This window comes from Python bivittatus, unplaced genomic scaffold, assembly GCF_059951505.1.
Source record: "Python bivittatus isolate LINGU-HERP-01145 unplaced genomic scaffold, Pbiv_v1 ctg000350_np1212, whole genome shotgun sequence".
NCBI classification, from domain to species: Eukaryota; Metazoa; Chordata; class Lepidosauria; order Squamata; family Pythonidae; genus Python; species Python bivittatus.
The window spans coordinates 932,120-945,101 of NW_028277074.1; the positions used below are offsets into that span (position 1 = coordinate 932,120).

Below are 12,982 nucleotides of genomic sequence, written 5' to 3' on the forward strand. Positions count from 1 at the left end.
GCGCGCGCGCCGGGATGGGGGGGAGGTGGGAGAGGCGGAGGGAAGAGGTGAGTTGTAATGCAATGCATTAGGAGGAAAGGCGGCGCGGGAGGGGGGACAAGGGTAGGCCAGCCAGTGCCAGGCAGCGTTGGAAAGCAGCACCCCTCTCACCACGCAGAGACAGGAGTAGCGGCGGCGGCAGCGACGGAGAGAGCGGAGGAAAATAAAATAAAAGCTGGCAGCCCACCGGAGGAATGAAAACAACCTTCCCCTTCCCCTGGTGTGTGTGTGTCTTGACATGGGCAGCAAGAAACGAAACTTGATTGTAAGAGTGGAGGCACGGAACTGAGCGGGGGGGGGCATGTTGGTGCGTTGATTTATTTGCGTTGCGTGGCTCGTGTTTTGTGTCACAGAGTGGGCGGCGGGGGGGGGGGAGAGGCTGGGTGCGGGGCGGAAAGCCATCCAGTGGGGCTCAGCTCGACTTGGTGAGTTGGGAATCGGCATTTTCCGGTACAGAATCATATCTAGCAAGCACTTTCCCTCCCTCTGCTCTTCCACACAAACAACAAAATATGCAATTATTAGAGGGTTTTTTAAAGGGAAATAGTGCGAGCTGAGGGAAAGAATAAAGAGAGATTGTGGGGGGAGGAAAGGACGTAGGAGGAGAGAGGCTGTGTCAGGATTTTGCATGAATGTGGGATTATGTTGTGTCAATAAGTTTAAGGTGGAGAGCGAGCGAGGCTGGGGGGGGAGAGGAAGGCCTTGGCAGTTTAAAGTCCTATTTCTAAAGGTAAGTTGTTACACCGAATGGTCGCGATGACAGAAAACTTGCAGATTATTTGCCCAGGAAGAGGAATGTGTGTCTTGGAGGCGTTATTGAGATTTCAACCAGCAGACTGGTGGTAAACTGTTATTTGCTGCTGCGAGATCGGGTCGCTGGTAAATTACAGAAATCAGACTTGCATCCTGCTCTCTCCTCCCTCCCTCTTCTCTCCTTCCTCCCTGGTGTTTTATATGAAACTTGCATAGCTGGATCCAGCATCGGGTCTTTTTAAAAACAGTTTAGCAAAAGGAGGTGGTGATGGAGACGGAGAACGTCTCCTTAATCCCGGGATCTAGAAAGCGATAGGTTTGTGTTAGGAATATCTCTGTAACAATCCGCTGCCGTTGAATGAGGAAGGTAAAATGAAACGGTGCAAAAAGAAGCTGAGACAACATGTACGACCGAGGGGAGTGTGTGCGTAGGGGGTAGGGACAGAAAGGACAGACAAGCGCTACCATCCGCTTTCTTTTTTCTGTCGGGGGAAATAAAAGGGGTGGGGGGGTGGAGAGTAAAGCAAATGCCCGTGTTGCGGTCATTCATGTTACGATCAGGGTTTGATTCTTGTTTGGTTCGTTTATTTTTCATTTTCGGTTCCCCCCAAAAGTGTAAGGGGCAGATTAGCGACTACTTGCCGGTAGATGTCGGAAAGTTTGTCAGAGACAAGCGGGGCGGGGGGGGGGGGGTTGCAGTGAGTGTGGAAGGAAAAGAGCAGGCTTCTGAGGACGATCACTTGGCCTGGGGTTTTGAAACCATTGCTTGTCCTGCTCTTGACACGTTTAGATCCCTGCTCTGTGCACGGATGAGATAGAGGGGACAGTTTATCACCCATCCAGACGCCCACTTATGTTGGGGTCTGTATGTGCACACGTTTATATCCCCTCCCCCCTTTCCGCCCCGTCTGTCCCCAAACGTGTTAGAAGATGGAGCTACCACAGGATTCTGAGTTTCCATGTGGCTCCAGCAGCGGCACCTCTTTCTCCTCCTCCCTGGTGGCAGCAGCCGCGGGATCATAGCTTGGGCCTGCGGGGGGGGGGGGAGGAGGAGCAGGGAAGTAAGAGCAGCGGCAGAAGGGAGGTGTTTTCTGCCAGTCTGATTCACCAAATATCGCTGGGGAGGCAAAGGGTGTGGAGGAGGAGGATCGGGGCAGATCTGGCATCTCCCTCTCTATGTACCCTCCCTGTCTCTCTGTCTGCTTTCTTCTGCTTCAGGCTCTCCTGCAAGGTGTTGTGCAGACTTTTCTCCAAGGAAGGTTGAGATTTGTATGTTACATTGCTGCTTTTCATTAAGCCCCCCCACCCCAGCAAGATGGACTCTCTTTTCCTCACTCTCTTTCTTTCCCTGTGTCTTGTCAGCCTTTAAGATCGACATTTTGTAACTAAGATGCAAACTTGATGGTGACCAGAAGAAAAAAAGGAAAGCTTTGGGTTTCTTAGCTGCACTCCATATTTAATAACCTTCGCTTTCACCCTCAGACCTTGGTGGCCCTGCCTACACTTTACATCGTGGGGTAGGTGGCTAGTCGGGTGGGGGTGGCTTGCAAGCAAAAGCTCTTTTCCTTCCCTGTGGGCTGGTGGGAGTCAAATCTATCTGTTATTTTTCTCTTTGGACTTTAATGGTGAGAAAAGGGAACAGGGATTTTAATCAGGAAGTATGCTACAGTGTTGCTGCTGCTTCTGTGTAGATCTTTAATTTACAGTTTGGGTTCAGATTTTATTTGGAAGATGATGGTGATGTAGTTTAAATTTATATACCTCACTGATTGATCACATGTGCACATCAAGGGGATTTCCTTCCTATTTAGATTCTTATTCCAATTTGAGTTCAACTTTCTTGGTATTTGCCATTTAGGGTGTATTAGATATGGTGACCTGAGAAAAAGAGAAGGAAAAATAAAAACAAACCACCCTTCTGGTTGCTTAGTCCCAGTGTCCTTTTATAAACATGATGCTTCTTTCATTAGCTATTTCAGCTTGTCACTTTTGTTTTCTCAAGGCACAGCCTGATTCACATTTTGATAACAATGTTGGGGGTTAAAAGGTGAAGCAAAATTAAGTTACAAGTTTGAAATTCCTTCAGCCTTGCTGGAGTATTGATATTTCTTTATTTAATATTTTCTAGGTCACTATCACATGACAAACGATTGGAAACAGTTTAATTTTCCTCTCCCTGTAATTTTCATTTACCATCCTAGGTAAGTATGGAAACTATATATAAAAATTATCATTGATACTAATAAGACAAAATCTACCATTTGGGATCAAATCTGCTTGATCAGATTTTAGCCCTCACTGAGAACATGTCTCCCATTAGCACTGTCAGCAAATGTAAGGACATGCAATATACGTATGTGTGAGGTGAATTGCCTTGTTGGTACCTGTGGTGTGTTAATACATAAATTAGGTTAATCATGTTGAAAACTTGTTTCCAACAAATATTTAAACAAATTTATTATTTTAAGAGAAAAATCTCCTTTCCCAGAGATTTGTTTATTTATTTATTTATTGTGATTAATATATTGTAACAGATGCCATAGATTATTAAAATAGCAGAAGAGTTATACAGTATGCAAAATGCTTCACAACTGTAACTAGCTGAAATGGTGAGAATAATTTAAAAGTTATGTGTTAAAAATAATATAGATGCACCTTTTAGAAATAGGGAACAAGTTCATCTGATTTTAAAACTGCAGACATTCAATACTACATTGATGCTCATTGAAATTTCTCTTGTCTGTTTTATATTAATTTTAATTAATTGTTTTGATCGTGTACATAAAAATTGAGATTTTTCTCATAATATTAATAGTTAAGGATTCTTAATATGAGATCTATAATGGATAGCATTCTTATAAATAGGCTAGTATAATATCTATAAGTTGCCATTTCACTCATAGAATCCTGTATCCCTTTTTAGAACTTAGGGGAAAGAAATGACATCTTGATGTATAATTCACTTTTTCTGTATAATTTAAATTTCTTAGTGAAAATAATTTTCCAAATTTTAATTATTAGGACATGGCATCCATAGGAACAGTAGCTATATTTTAGGTCCTGCAATTTTTGTCTTTAAAAAGTTAATATTTATTTATTTATTTCACAATATTTATAGCCTATCCCAATCCTGAGAGACTCTGGGCAGCATATAAAAAGGTCTAAACAACAAAAGATAAAAGAAGACCACAAAATTAAGGCATCATCAAAAGATCATCAGTAAATATGATGGGTGTTCTTGAGACTGAACATTCTAAGCTAAGGGTCAAACAGTGAATAAAATTTCTTTGATCTGCTTACAGAATGCCAACAAAGTTGGCCATCTATACTTCTGGGGAAGGCATTTCATAAAGTGGGGCTGCCCCTGAGAAGGCCTGTTGCCTGATCCATGCCTCATGAACTTTGCACAGAGGTGGGACTTGTGGCAGGCCCTCTCTTGATTACCAGACAAGACGTGCTGACTTGATTCTGGCATCGTGTTGCTTGATATATTATTGAAATACCTTATGGACTATGTGCATTTGGGCCCATACCTGACTGTTTTCAAAAGGGACTTAGATCTGGAATTTACTCTTACCGTACATGAATGGATGTTCATATTTATTTTGCCATTCTAAATGTGTTATGCTTTTGTTTTAGGTAATGAATAGTTTCACTTTTTCTTATGCAAAGACTTTTGAGGGAGTTTTATTTGGAAAGGGGTATAAATTATTTTGAATAAACTAATTTATTACAGCTTGTGTCAGAAATAAACATCTCCAAAAATAGGTAAAGTTCATAATTCTAAAGTGAAGATACAGTATAGTTTCAGAAGCTTTATTACTGACATTTATGGAGATCATTATGGACAGAAATTTATCTGCATCCCTCTTCCAATACTTCTATCACATAGCATGATGTGGTTTAAAGATTGTGTATCAGGAATCTCATCTCTATCATGGAAAGTGGTAAACAAAGAATTTGTTCAGATTCCTTACTGGAAGTCTGGCATAAAAATCCAACTACCTCATAGTGCAGTAGTAAGATAATATATAATATTTCACACTGCAATTCTAAATAGATATTCAAATATGCAATTAAATTAAAATTCTATGTCTAATATGAAATATGGTGGTGTAGGAAGGGAAATTGTTTTATGTCTTTCTTTTCCACATTATTGTATTAGTGTAAAGTTTTAAGAAAGTGATGAATATAGAAAACTATACTGTAAGTAAATAATATTTACTGTCCTGACCACCATGCCACACACGCACACACACAACTTCGTTTATTATGTGTAATAACTATCCTGTTTTAACAAAACCGTACAAATATAAAACTGTTTTTAAATAATCTTTATTGCAGGTTAAGTTTAGAGGCAGTTTTTTGCACACACTGAGTTGTAAAGTGTCCAGAACTTCAAATATAAATATATGAATACATTTTTGTGTGTTTAAGTCAAGATATTGAATATTGTTTATTTATAGTCTTAATAAGTTTGGATTTAGATAATAGCAGAATTATCAGCTAAATCCCAGTATTGACTTAATCTTTACAACTTTTATATTGTTTGAGTTGAATAAATGGGTATGTATCTGTGTTGGCTTTGAGAGAACTGGGATCAGCTTAATGAAAAGCATGGTTAAGTTTTATTCAAATTCAGAGGGATTTGAGACTACAATTAATAAATGCAGGCTGACTTTATGTATGTTTATTTGGCTGAATATACCAAGTAAGTATTCTTAGGATAGTTAAATGAAATCCAGATAAATGCAGGTACTGTTTGTAAATAGGTAACTAGATTTGGGAATTGTTCAGTTACTTTACAATAGGAGTGCCTTTTGGGAGAGTTTTTTGATCCTTGACTATCACTGAATTCATAGATAGTGATTGTGGTGGGGAGTGTTTTTGCACAGTTGCAGCTAATGTACAGTACCTGCTGCTATTTTTCCTGAACTAGTAATTTGGTGAAGTTATCTATGGCTTAATTAAAATTTATCTTCACTACTGCAGTGAATTACCCTTAGAAAGCTTCTACAACTTGTAACTTGTGCAAAAAGTAACAACTAGGCTGCTATCCCCATATAAGAATCACATGGTACTTGTACTGAAATTAGCACTAGTTGGCAGTTGTCTATTGCACAAAATATAAGGTATTGACTTTTAATAGCCTAAATTGCTTAAGGTACAACTAACAGACCTCTTCAATTACAAACTGTCCAACCATGACAATCTGTAGGAGAGGTCCTACTGAAGATTTTCCTGCTATCAGGCGCTTGTTTCATTGTTTATTTATTAGATTCATATCCTTCCTTTTGTTGAGGAGCTCAAGGTAGCATATAATGCTCCCTCATCCCATTATTTCCCACAGCAATAAACCTGTGAGGTGTGTTGGGCTGGGAGAAAAGGCTTTTTCCTAGACTGCTTCTGGGCTCTCTCCAGAGTTGCAGTTGGCTTCTTCTCTCTTCCAGTTAAAAAAAATCTGGACAGGATGTTTCCAGAGGCCAGGATGTTAATTATCAATTGATTTAAGAATTACTGTTTTTGTTTTTTAAACTTTGTTATCTGCCTTGTGGGTTCATTTGAGCCGAAAGATGGATTATAAATGAAATAAATTAATATCAACAGAGTTACAGTTTTTAAGCATTTCTGATGTTGTGTCCACATGGCACAGATGATGCTTCTAGATTAGTTCAGTGTAGCTTTTATCATGCATAACTGGCAAAACCAGCATCCTCAGTAGTATGTTAAGAACTGTATTTTTATGACATCTGGAGGGCACTGAATTATAAAAGGTTGCCAATGGATAATTATTATTTGTCTGAATATTATAATCAATTATAGTTCAGACTGAAGTGTCCATACTAATCACAGATCTGTCAACCATATTTAAAGAAGAGACAATTATGTAAAACTATTGTGATGTTCGGTAACAAATTAATACAGACCCTGGAAGCCTTTTTCAACAGAAGGTGACTCATGTCATTTTATTTAACCAGGAGAATTGTTTTTTAGCTCTGAATGTTCAGGACCAGAAGATTCAGTCAGGCTATATACTGCGCAAGGCCTCTGAGAGAGGTCATCTGTTGATGTGGTGTGAAGTACCATCAGTATGCTGATGACACCCAGTTATATATTGACACCCCAGCCAAGCTGAAGATGCCATAAAAATCCTGAACCAGTGACTGGAGACTATCAGAATCTTAGTGGTGATTAAATCCTACCAGGTCAGAGTTGCTGTTTATCAATAAATATCTGGTGGTATTGGTCCTATAGTTATTTCTGGCAGAATTGCAGTCCCCCTGAAATAGGTAGCCTCTGATGTGGGAGTTCTCCTGGATTCATGGCTCCTGCTTAAACAGCAGGTGGAAGGTGCAGACTAAGCAGTCTTTGCCCAGCTCCAGCTAGTGTGCCAGTTTCAGCCCTACCTGGTCAAAATGATGATGCTTCGGTGACAGTAGTTCACACCTCAGTCACCACATGGCTGGACTCCTGTAATGCTGTGCATGTGGTGCTGCCTTTGTGGAGATGACTCAGAAGTTGCAGCTGGTGCAGAATGAGATGGCCAGATTACTCACAGGTCATATCCAATTTTGCAGAATAACACCAATTTTTAGGTCACTGCATCAATTGCCAATAAGTTTTAGGACCAATTCAAGGTTCTGATCATTACCTTTAAAGCCGAGTATGGCCTAGCAGTATGATATATCAAGCACTGCTTGTCAAAGTTGAACATGCCTATTGCATCCAAATATCAATAAAGGGCCTCCTGAGAATCCCCCTCCTTGCATTGTGAAACAGACAGCAGGTCTTTTTAGTAGCGGCCCCACTCTATGGAATAGTGTTCCACAGAAATAGTTGCAGTTCCATCCTTCCTAACATTTTGCAAGCCTGTGAAGACCTATTCCAGTGTTCTTTTGGCCTTAATAGATAGTAGGTGACTTACGTTTAGGAATTATGTTGTTGATAACTCATTTTATTGCTTTTATTGCACATTGTCAAGAGGCTTGATTCATACGGTGATTCACAGATAGCATGAAACAAATACATTACCAGGTGAATTCATTCCATTCAGAAATCATGAATCACATGTCAAGAATATAGTAATGTAAAACAATTTATAGAAGAGTTGGAATTTTGTTTTCTTCTTCTGGTTTTGCTATCTGCCATATTTAAGTTATATGGGAAATGTCAGACTTTTCAATCAGAAACTTTGAAAACAAGGTCAAGGTGCTTGGCTCTCTGAGTAGTGTTACAACTTCCTGGGTCATACTTGGATACAGCCAGTATCATTGATCAAAATGGAACACTTTAGTAACTAACTTAGCAGCTGTCAGGTGAGACAGGAGAATTCCCCAGCTTTAGAACATCCCAGACTTGGCCCTGGCCCTTCAGTTTGAGCAATTGGTTAATTGATTCAACACTAGCTTGCTTTCAGACTGTCCCCAGAAGCCTGTTTCTTTTTCTAGTGTGCTCATCTGCCTGCACAGAGCTTGCTTTGCCTGCAACAGCTAGCTCTGACAATAGCTCTGTGTCTACTGCAGATAGGAAAGAGCAGCAGGAGTCATGGTAATTTAATGCAATAGATCCATAGAAAGTAATTGATGGATATTGTTCTGTTGGTCATGGGAAGAAAACAATACTGCTTGTTTTCAAGTTTAATTGAATATTCAAAAATACAGCATGTTTTGCTATGCACAAGGTGGACTAGAAATATTGTATGGTGCTTAGCAGTGTAATTATTTTGCATTTTACTGGTGAAGTGAAATATATAGGCTCTTGCACTGTTATATAATAATTACGGAGAATTCATTTGGGCATGTGCAGACAGTAAAGATATAAAACATGGGAATCATAACAGCAAGTGTAATCCATTCCTGTGGAGATGACAAGGTCATCATCTGGTACAGTATTCCAAGTATTGTACATGACCCTTAGTAGAAAATATAAGCTTTCATTTTAAAACATCCCTTAAAGAACAACGGTGGACTTAAGTGGCAGTGAGATACAACATATCATTTGCACTTCTGGACAATGCAATTAGGCATGGGCCTCAGTGGCAGCAATATTATATGAGGCTACAAATGGGGATAGCAACTGAACAAATAGCATGTCAGGGACCTTATCCAGATTCACTTTGAGAGATGGCTAAGGTTGGGTTATTGATATAGATTATCCTAAATTTAAAATTGTTTTTCTCCTAGATTTGAAACTTGTATTATTTATATAGTCTATTTGCAATACATTTTTTTCAGGCACTTTGTTAATTGTTTTAATATAGCTAGAATATATATTGAGCTTCAGTTGGAGACAGTACCTGGCTGACCTTGTCTGGGTTGGAAGCTGTAGCTGAATGCAAAAGTTTAGATATCCCAGGTTGAATTGTATGTTTCAGTGAATCCCTAAGTGAACAGAAGCTGAAACAACCATACCACAAAGTAAAATAACGTATTCCTAGAAAATTTGAATGTATGCATACTATTTATGTACAGTCATTTACAGATTCAAAATAAAATAGTGAATATGGCAGGTGAAGAAGTTGGGACACCCTTTCAGTCAGCAATTTGTAAATCCTACTTTGGCAGGAATTATTACTTCCGAACATTTCCAAAGCCAGCCAAGAGTATATTCTTGCTTTTAGAATTGTTTTCCTTGCAGAATCTTCTAGCTCAGAAATGTTCTTAGGTCCCTTATATGTACTACTTATCTAAGACCTCCAGACAGATTTCATTAATATTTTGGGGGACTGTGAAGATAGTTCCAAAGTCAGTCAATCAGTAAGTCTGTCTGTCTGTCTGTCCGTCCGTCCATCCATCCATCCATCCATCCATCCATCCATCCATCCAGTAGTTCAGTTCAGTTGTCCACATCCAGTGGAAGTATGTTTCAGATTATTGTTTTCCTGAAATATCCGGTCTTTTTTCGGCTTTAGAAGTTGGCAGTGTTCAGAAGTCATTTCTACCAAAGGAGATGATACAAAGCACTGGTTCCCATGTTTTATATTTTTCTTATTTTGAATCTTTATGCAATTTCAGAAGGATGTTCAGTTTAACTTTGTGCAGTATAGAGGTTATATCAGTTTCTGCTCACTTTCACTGAAGCATACAATTTGACAAAGGGTGATTAAACTTTTTCATACAACTGTAAGTAGAGCTGAGCATGGTTAGAACTTAGATGGAAGACTATCAGAGAATACCGGGGCTGTAGACTGATGGGAAATTGAAAAACATTCTAGAGAAGGCAATGAAAAACCACTTCCATCCACTTGGCAAGAATACTGCATGGACATATCTGTGACGTTTTGAGGAGACTTGATTCAAAAGGAGATACTCACACACATTCAAGGCATGTGTAACTTTCCAATTAAATGTAGACAACTGCTTATTGCTTTAAAGTTTCATGTTACGTACTTTTTTAAGGAATATTTGGCAAAATCCCTTGAATTGGGACATACATTACACTTTTGCATGTGCAGAATTCACAAATTACTTCATAGCTTGCCTGTTTTGCATACCTCAATTCCATTTTAAATGGAATTTTTTTGGCAAGTTTTAGAACCTGTTAAATTGAGCATTATGAATATTTACTTAATGTTTATAGTAAATTGTGATTCTCATTTGACTTGATAGTTATCATTATGGTGTCTTTGAGACTGAATTCTTTACAGTTTTTTATTCCAGTTTTTGCATTTTGTGTACTTGTGACAGGCATCTGGTAAAATGTTGGAGAAACATATTTCCCAATTTCTGTGTTGCACAAGTACATATTCATCATATCTTCTTTTGCTCTAAAAAGACATAATGATTCAGGGTTTCTCTATTCTTCCATAAACAGATTGCATACTTTAAATCAAAACATTGCTATATTTTTAAAAGGAATGTATAGTTTCAGAATCCCACCTCATCTACTATGATAGATATTAACTTTGGGATGCTACTATTCCTTAGATTCTGTCTGATCTTGGTTTGTTATATCATAGGTGCAGGGTGCTTCATATAGGTAAATCCTAAGTGGTAGGAAAATGAGAAAATGAAAGATACCACCACACGTTGGTGGTAATAATGATACTGTTATCCCAATACAAGTAGAACTCAGTTAATGACCATTCCTTCAGCGACCACTCAAAGTTATGATGGTGCTGAAGAAGGAGACTTATGACTGGTCCTCAAAGTTGTGGCAATCGCAGCGTCCCCACAGTCACATGATTGTTATTCATGCACTTGGCAATCAGCTCGCAATTACAATGGTTTCAGCATCCCCCAGTCATGTGGTCGCTATTTGCGACCTTCACTGCCAGCTTCCTTTTTTTATTGATTTATATTTATTAAGAATTTTTTTTCATAGGATAAATGACAAATCTAAAGGAAAAGAAAAAAGAGAAGGAAAAAATGCAAGAGAGGAAAAAAAATGAAGTTAAGGAATATATGAATAACTTCCGGCCTTCTTTTCAACAGAAAATTACAATCTTAGTGTCTGTCCTCTTTCTTAGATATTATACAAGTCCCTTCAACTTCTCATTTAATCCATGTCTTTCTTAATCTTCAATTCCATAAATCATCATTTCATTTCTTTCTACTTTCAGCAAAAAGTCCGTATAAGGTTTCCAGTCTTTCAGAAAAGTTTTTGCCGTTTTTTCTCTGACGAAATAGGTCAGTTTTGCCATTTCTGCACATTCTGACATTTTTATAATCCATTCCTCTACTATGGGAATTTCAGTATTCTTCCATCCTTGTGCATACAGTAATCCTGCTGCAATTACCATATACAAAATCATTCTACCTTGAGTCTTTTCTAATTCCTTGTCCTTAAGTCCCAATAAAAAGAATTCTGGTATTTTTGTAATATTAATCTTTAAAATCCTTTGCATAATTATGTGAATTTGTATCCAAAATTTCTTAGTTTTCTCACATTTTCACCATGCATGATAAAATGCCCCCTCAAACTTTTCACATTTTCAAAACTAGTTTGAAATACCTTGTACATTTTTTATAATTTCTCTGGTGTCATATACTGATACATCATTTTATTAAAATATTCTCTTAAATTATGGTATGGTGTAAATTTAATACCAGTTACCCACATTCTCTACCAAGTGTCCATCTCTATATTATATCCAAAATTAATAGCCCATTTTGTCATGCAATCTTTATCTTCTTCTTCTGTTTCAAATCTTAACAAAAATGTGTACATTTTTGCTATTACATGTTCATCATTTGGACATAATTCAATTTCAAATTCTGTTTTATATTTTTCAATTCCAATGGTCTTTTTATCCATATTAAAGCTTTTTTTTCCAACTTTACATATGAAATCCATTAAAAACTATGTCCTTCTACAGTCAGTTGTTCTCTTGACTTCATCTTAATTTTTCCATCCTCTTGTATTAGTAAGTCTTGATATGTTAACCATTTCTGTCTATCTGCTGTTTCTCTTCTCTTTTCACAGCAGACTTCCTGTGCTGAGGTCAATAAAGGTACCTTTGGGCACAACCTGGGCTTGTATTTATTCCATACTCTCAATATGGCACTTCTCACATAGTGATATTTAAAATCTACATTAACTTTAACTTTATTGTACCATTAAAACCCATGCCACCCAAACCACAGGTTATGATCTTCCAGTTCCTTCACTCTGGCTTCCAACAAGCAAAGTCAATGGGGAAAGTCATTTGACTTTGCTTGTTGGAAGGTCAAATGACTGAAATTGCTGTTGTAAGTCAGTGCAGTCACATGATGTTGCACTGTACAACTGTCAACCTTCCCATGTTGACCAGACAGGAAACACGACCAGATGAGCTAATTCTACTTTATTGTAAGACTACATTAATAGAATCTTGCACGTCTGAATGTACAAATCTCCCGCTGTCTCTTTTTATAGCCTGTTAAGTTAAGGAGGATCCTTTCTGAGTTTCTTTCTGTGCCTGTTATGCAGCTGCAGGCTCCCCCCACATCTGATTGTCCCTAGGCAGCATCTCTTCCCCCTACCCCCAACTCCCAAGGTCATTCCCACATACTGTTACAACAGACCATTACAACAGCCACATCACTTAATGATGGAGTTCCTCGTCCCAATTACCATCGTTAACTGAGGACTACCTGTAATTGTTACTTACTGCTATCACAAAGAAACAAAAAGGATTTACCTGCAGGACAAATTAACTTTTTCTATACTAAACGTGGCAATCCTGTAACAGGTTTCAAACTAATTTGAG

At 38.3% G+C, this 12,982-nt stretch overlaps 1 protein-coding gene across 19 annotated transcripts in view; it reads left to right on the plus strand.

Moving 5' to 3' along the window:
- BBX (BBX high mobility group box domain containing) overlaps positions 1 to 12,982 on the plus strand; it is a 165,264-nt gene that overhangs the window by 834 nt on the left and 151,448 nt on the right. For 8 of the 19 annotated variants that reach the window (XM_088144473.1, XM_088144488.1, XM_088144485.1 and 5 more), the window contains exon 2: positions 2,921 to 2,993. In XM_088144473.1, the coding sequence (XP_088000599.1) occupies positions 2,932 to 2,993 (62 nt within the window). In that variant the 5' untranslated portion in view covers positions 2,921 to 2,931. Of the gene's footprint in view, positions 1 to 79; positions 305 to 2,042; positions 2,062 to 2,914; positions 2,994 to 12,982 lie in introns of those variants that run through there. The other 11 variants (XM_088144487.1, XM_088144481.1, XM_088144472.1 and 8 more) reach the window with 5 other exon arrangements.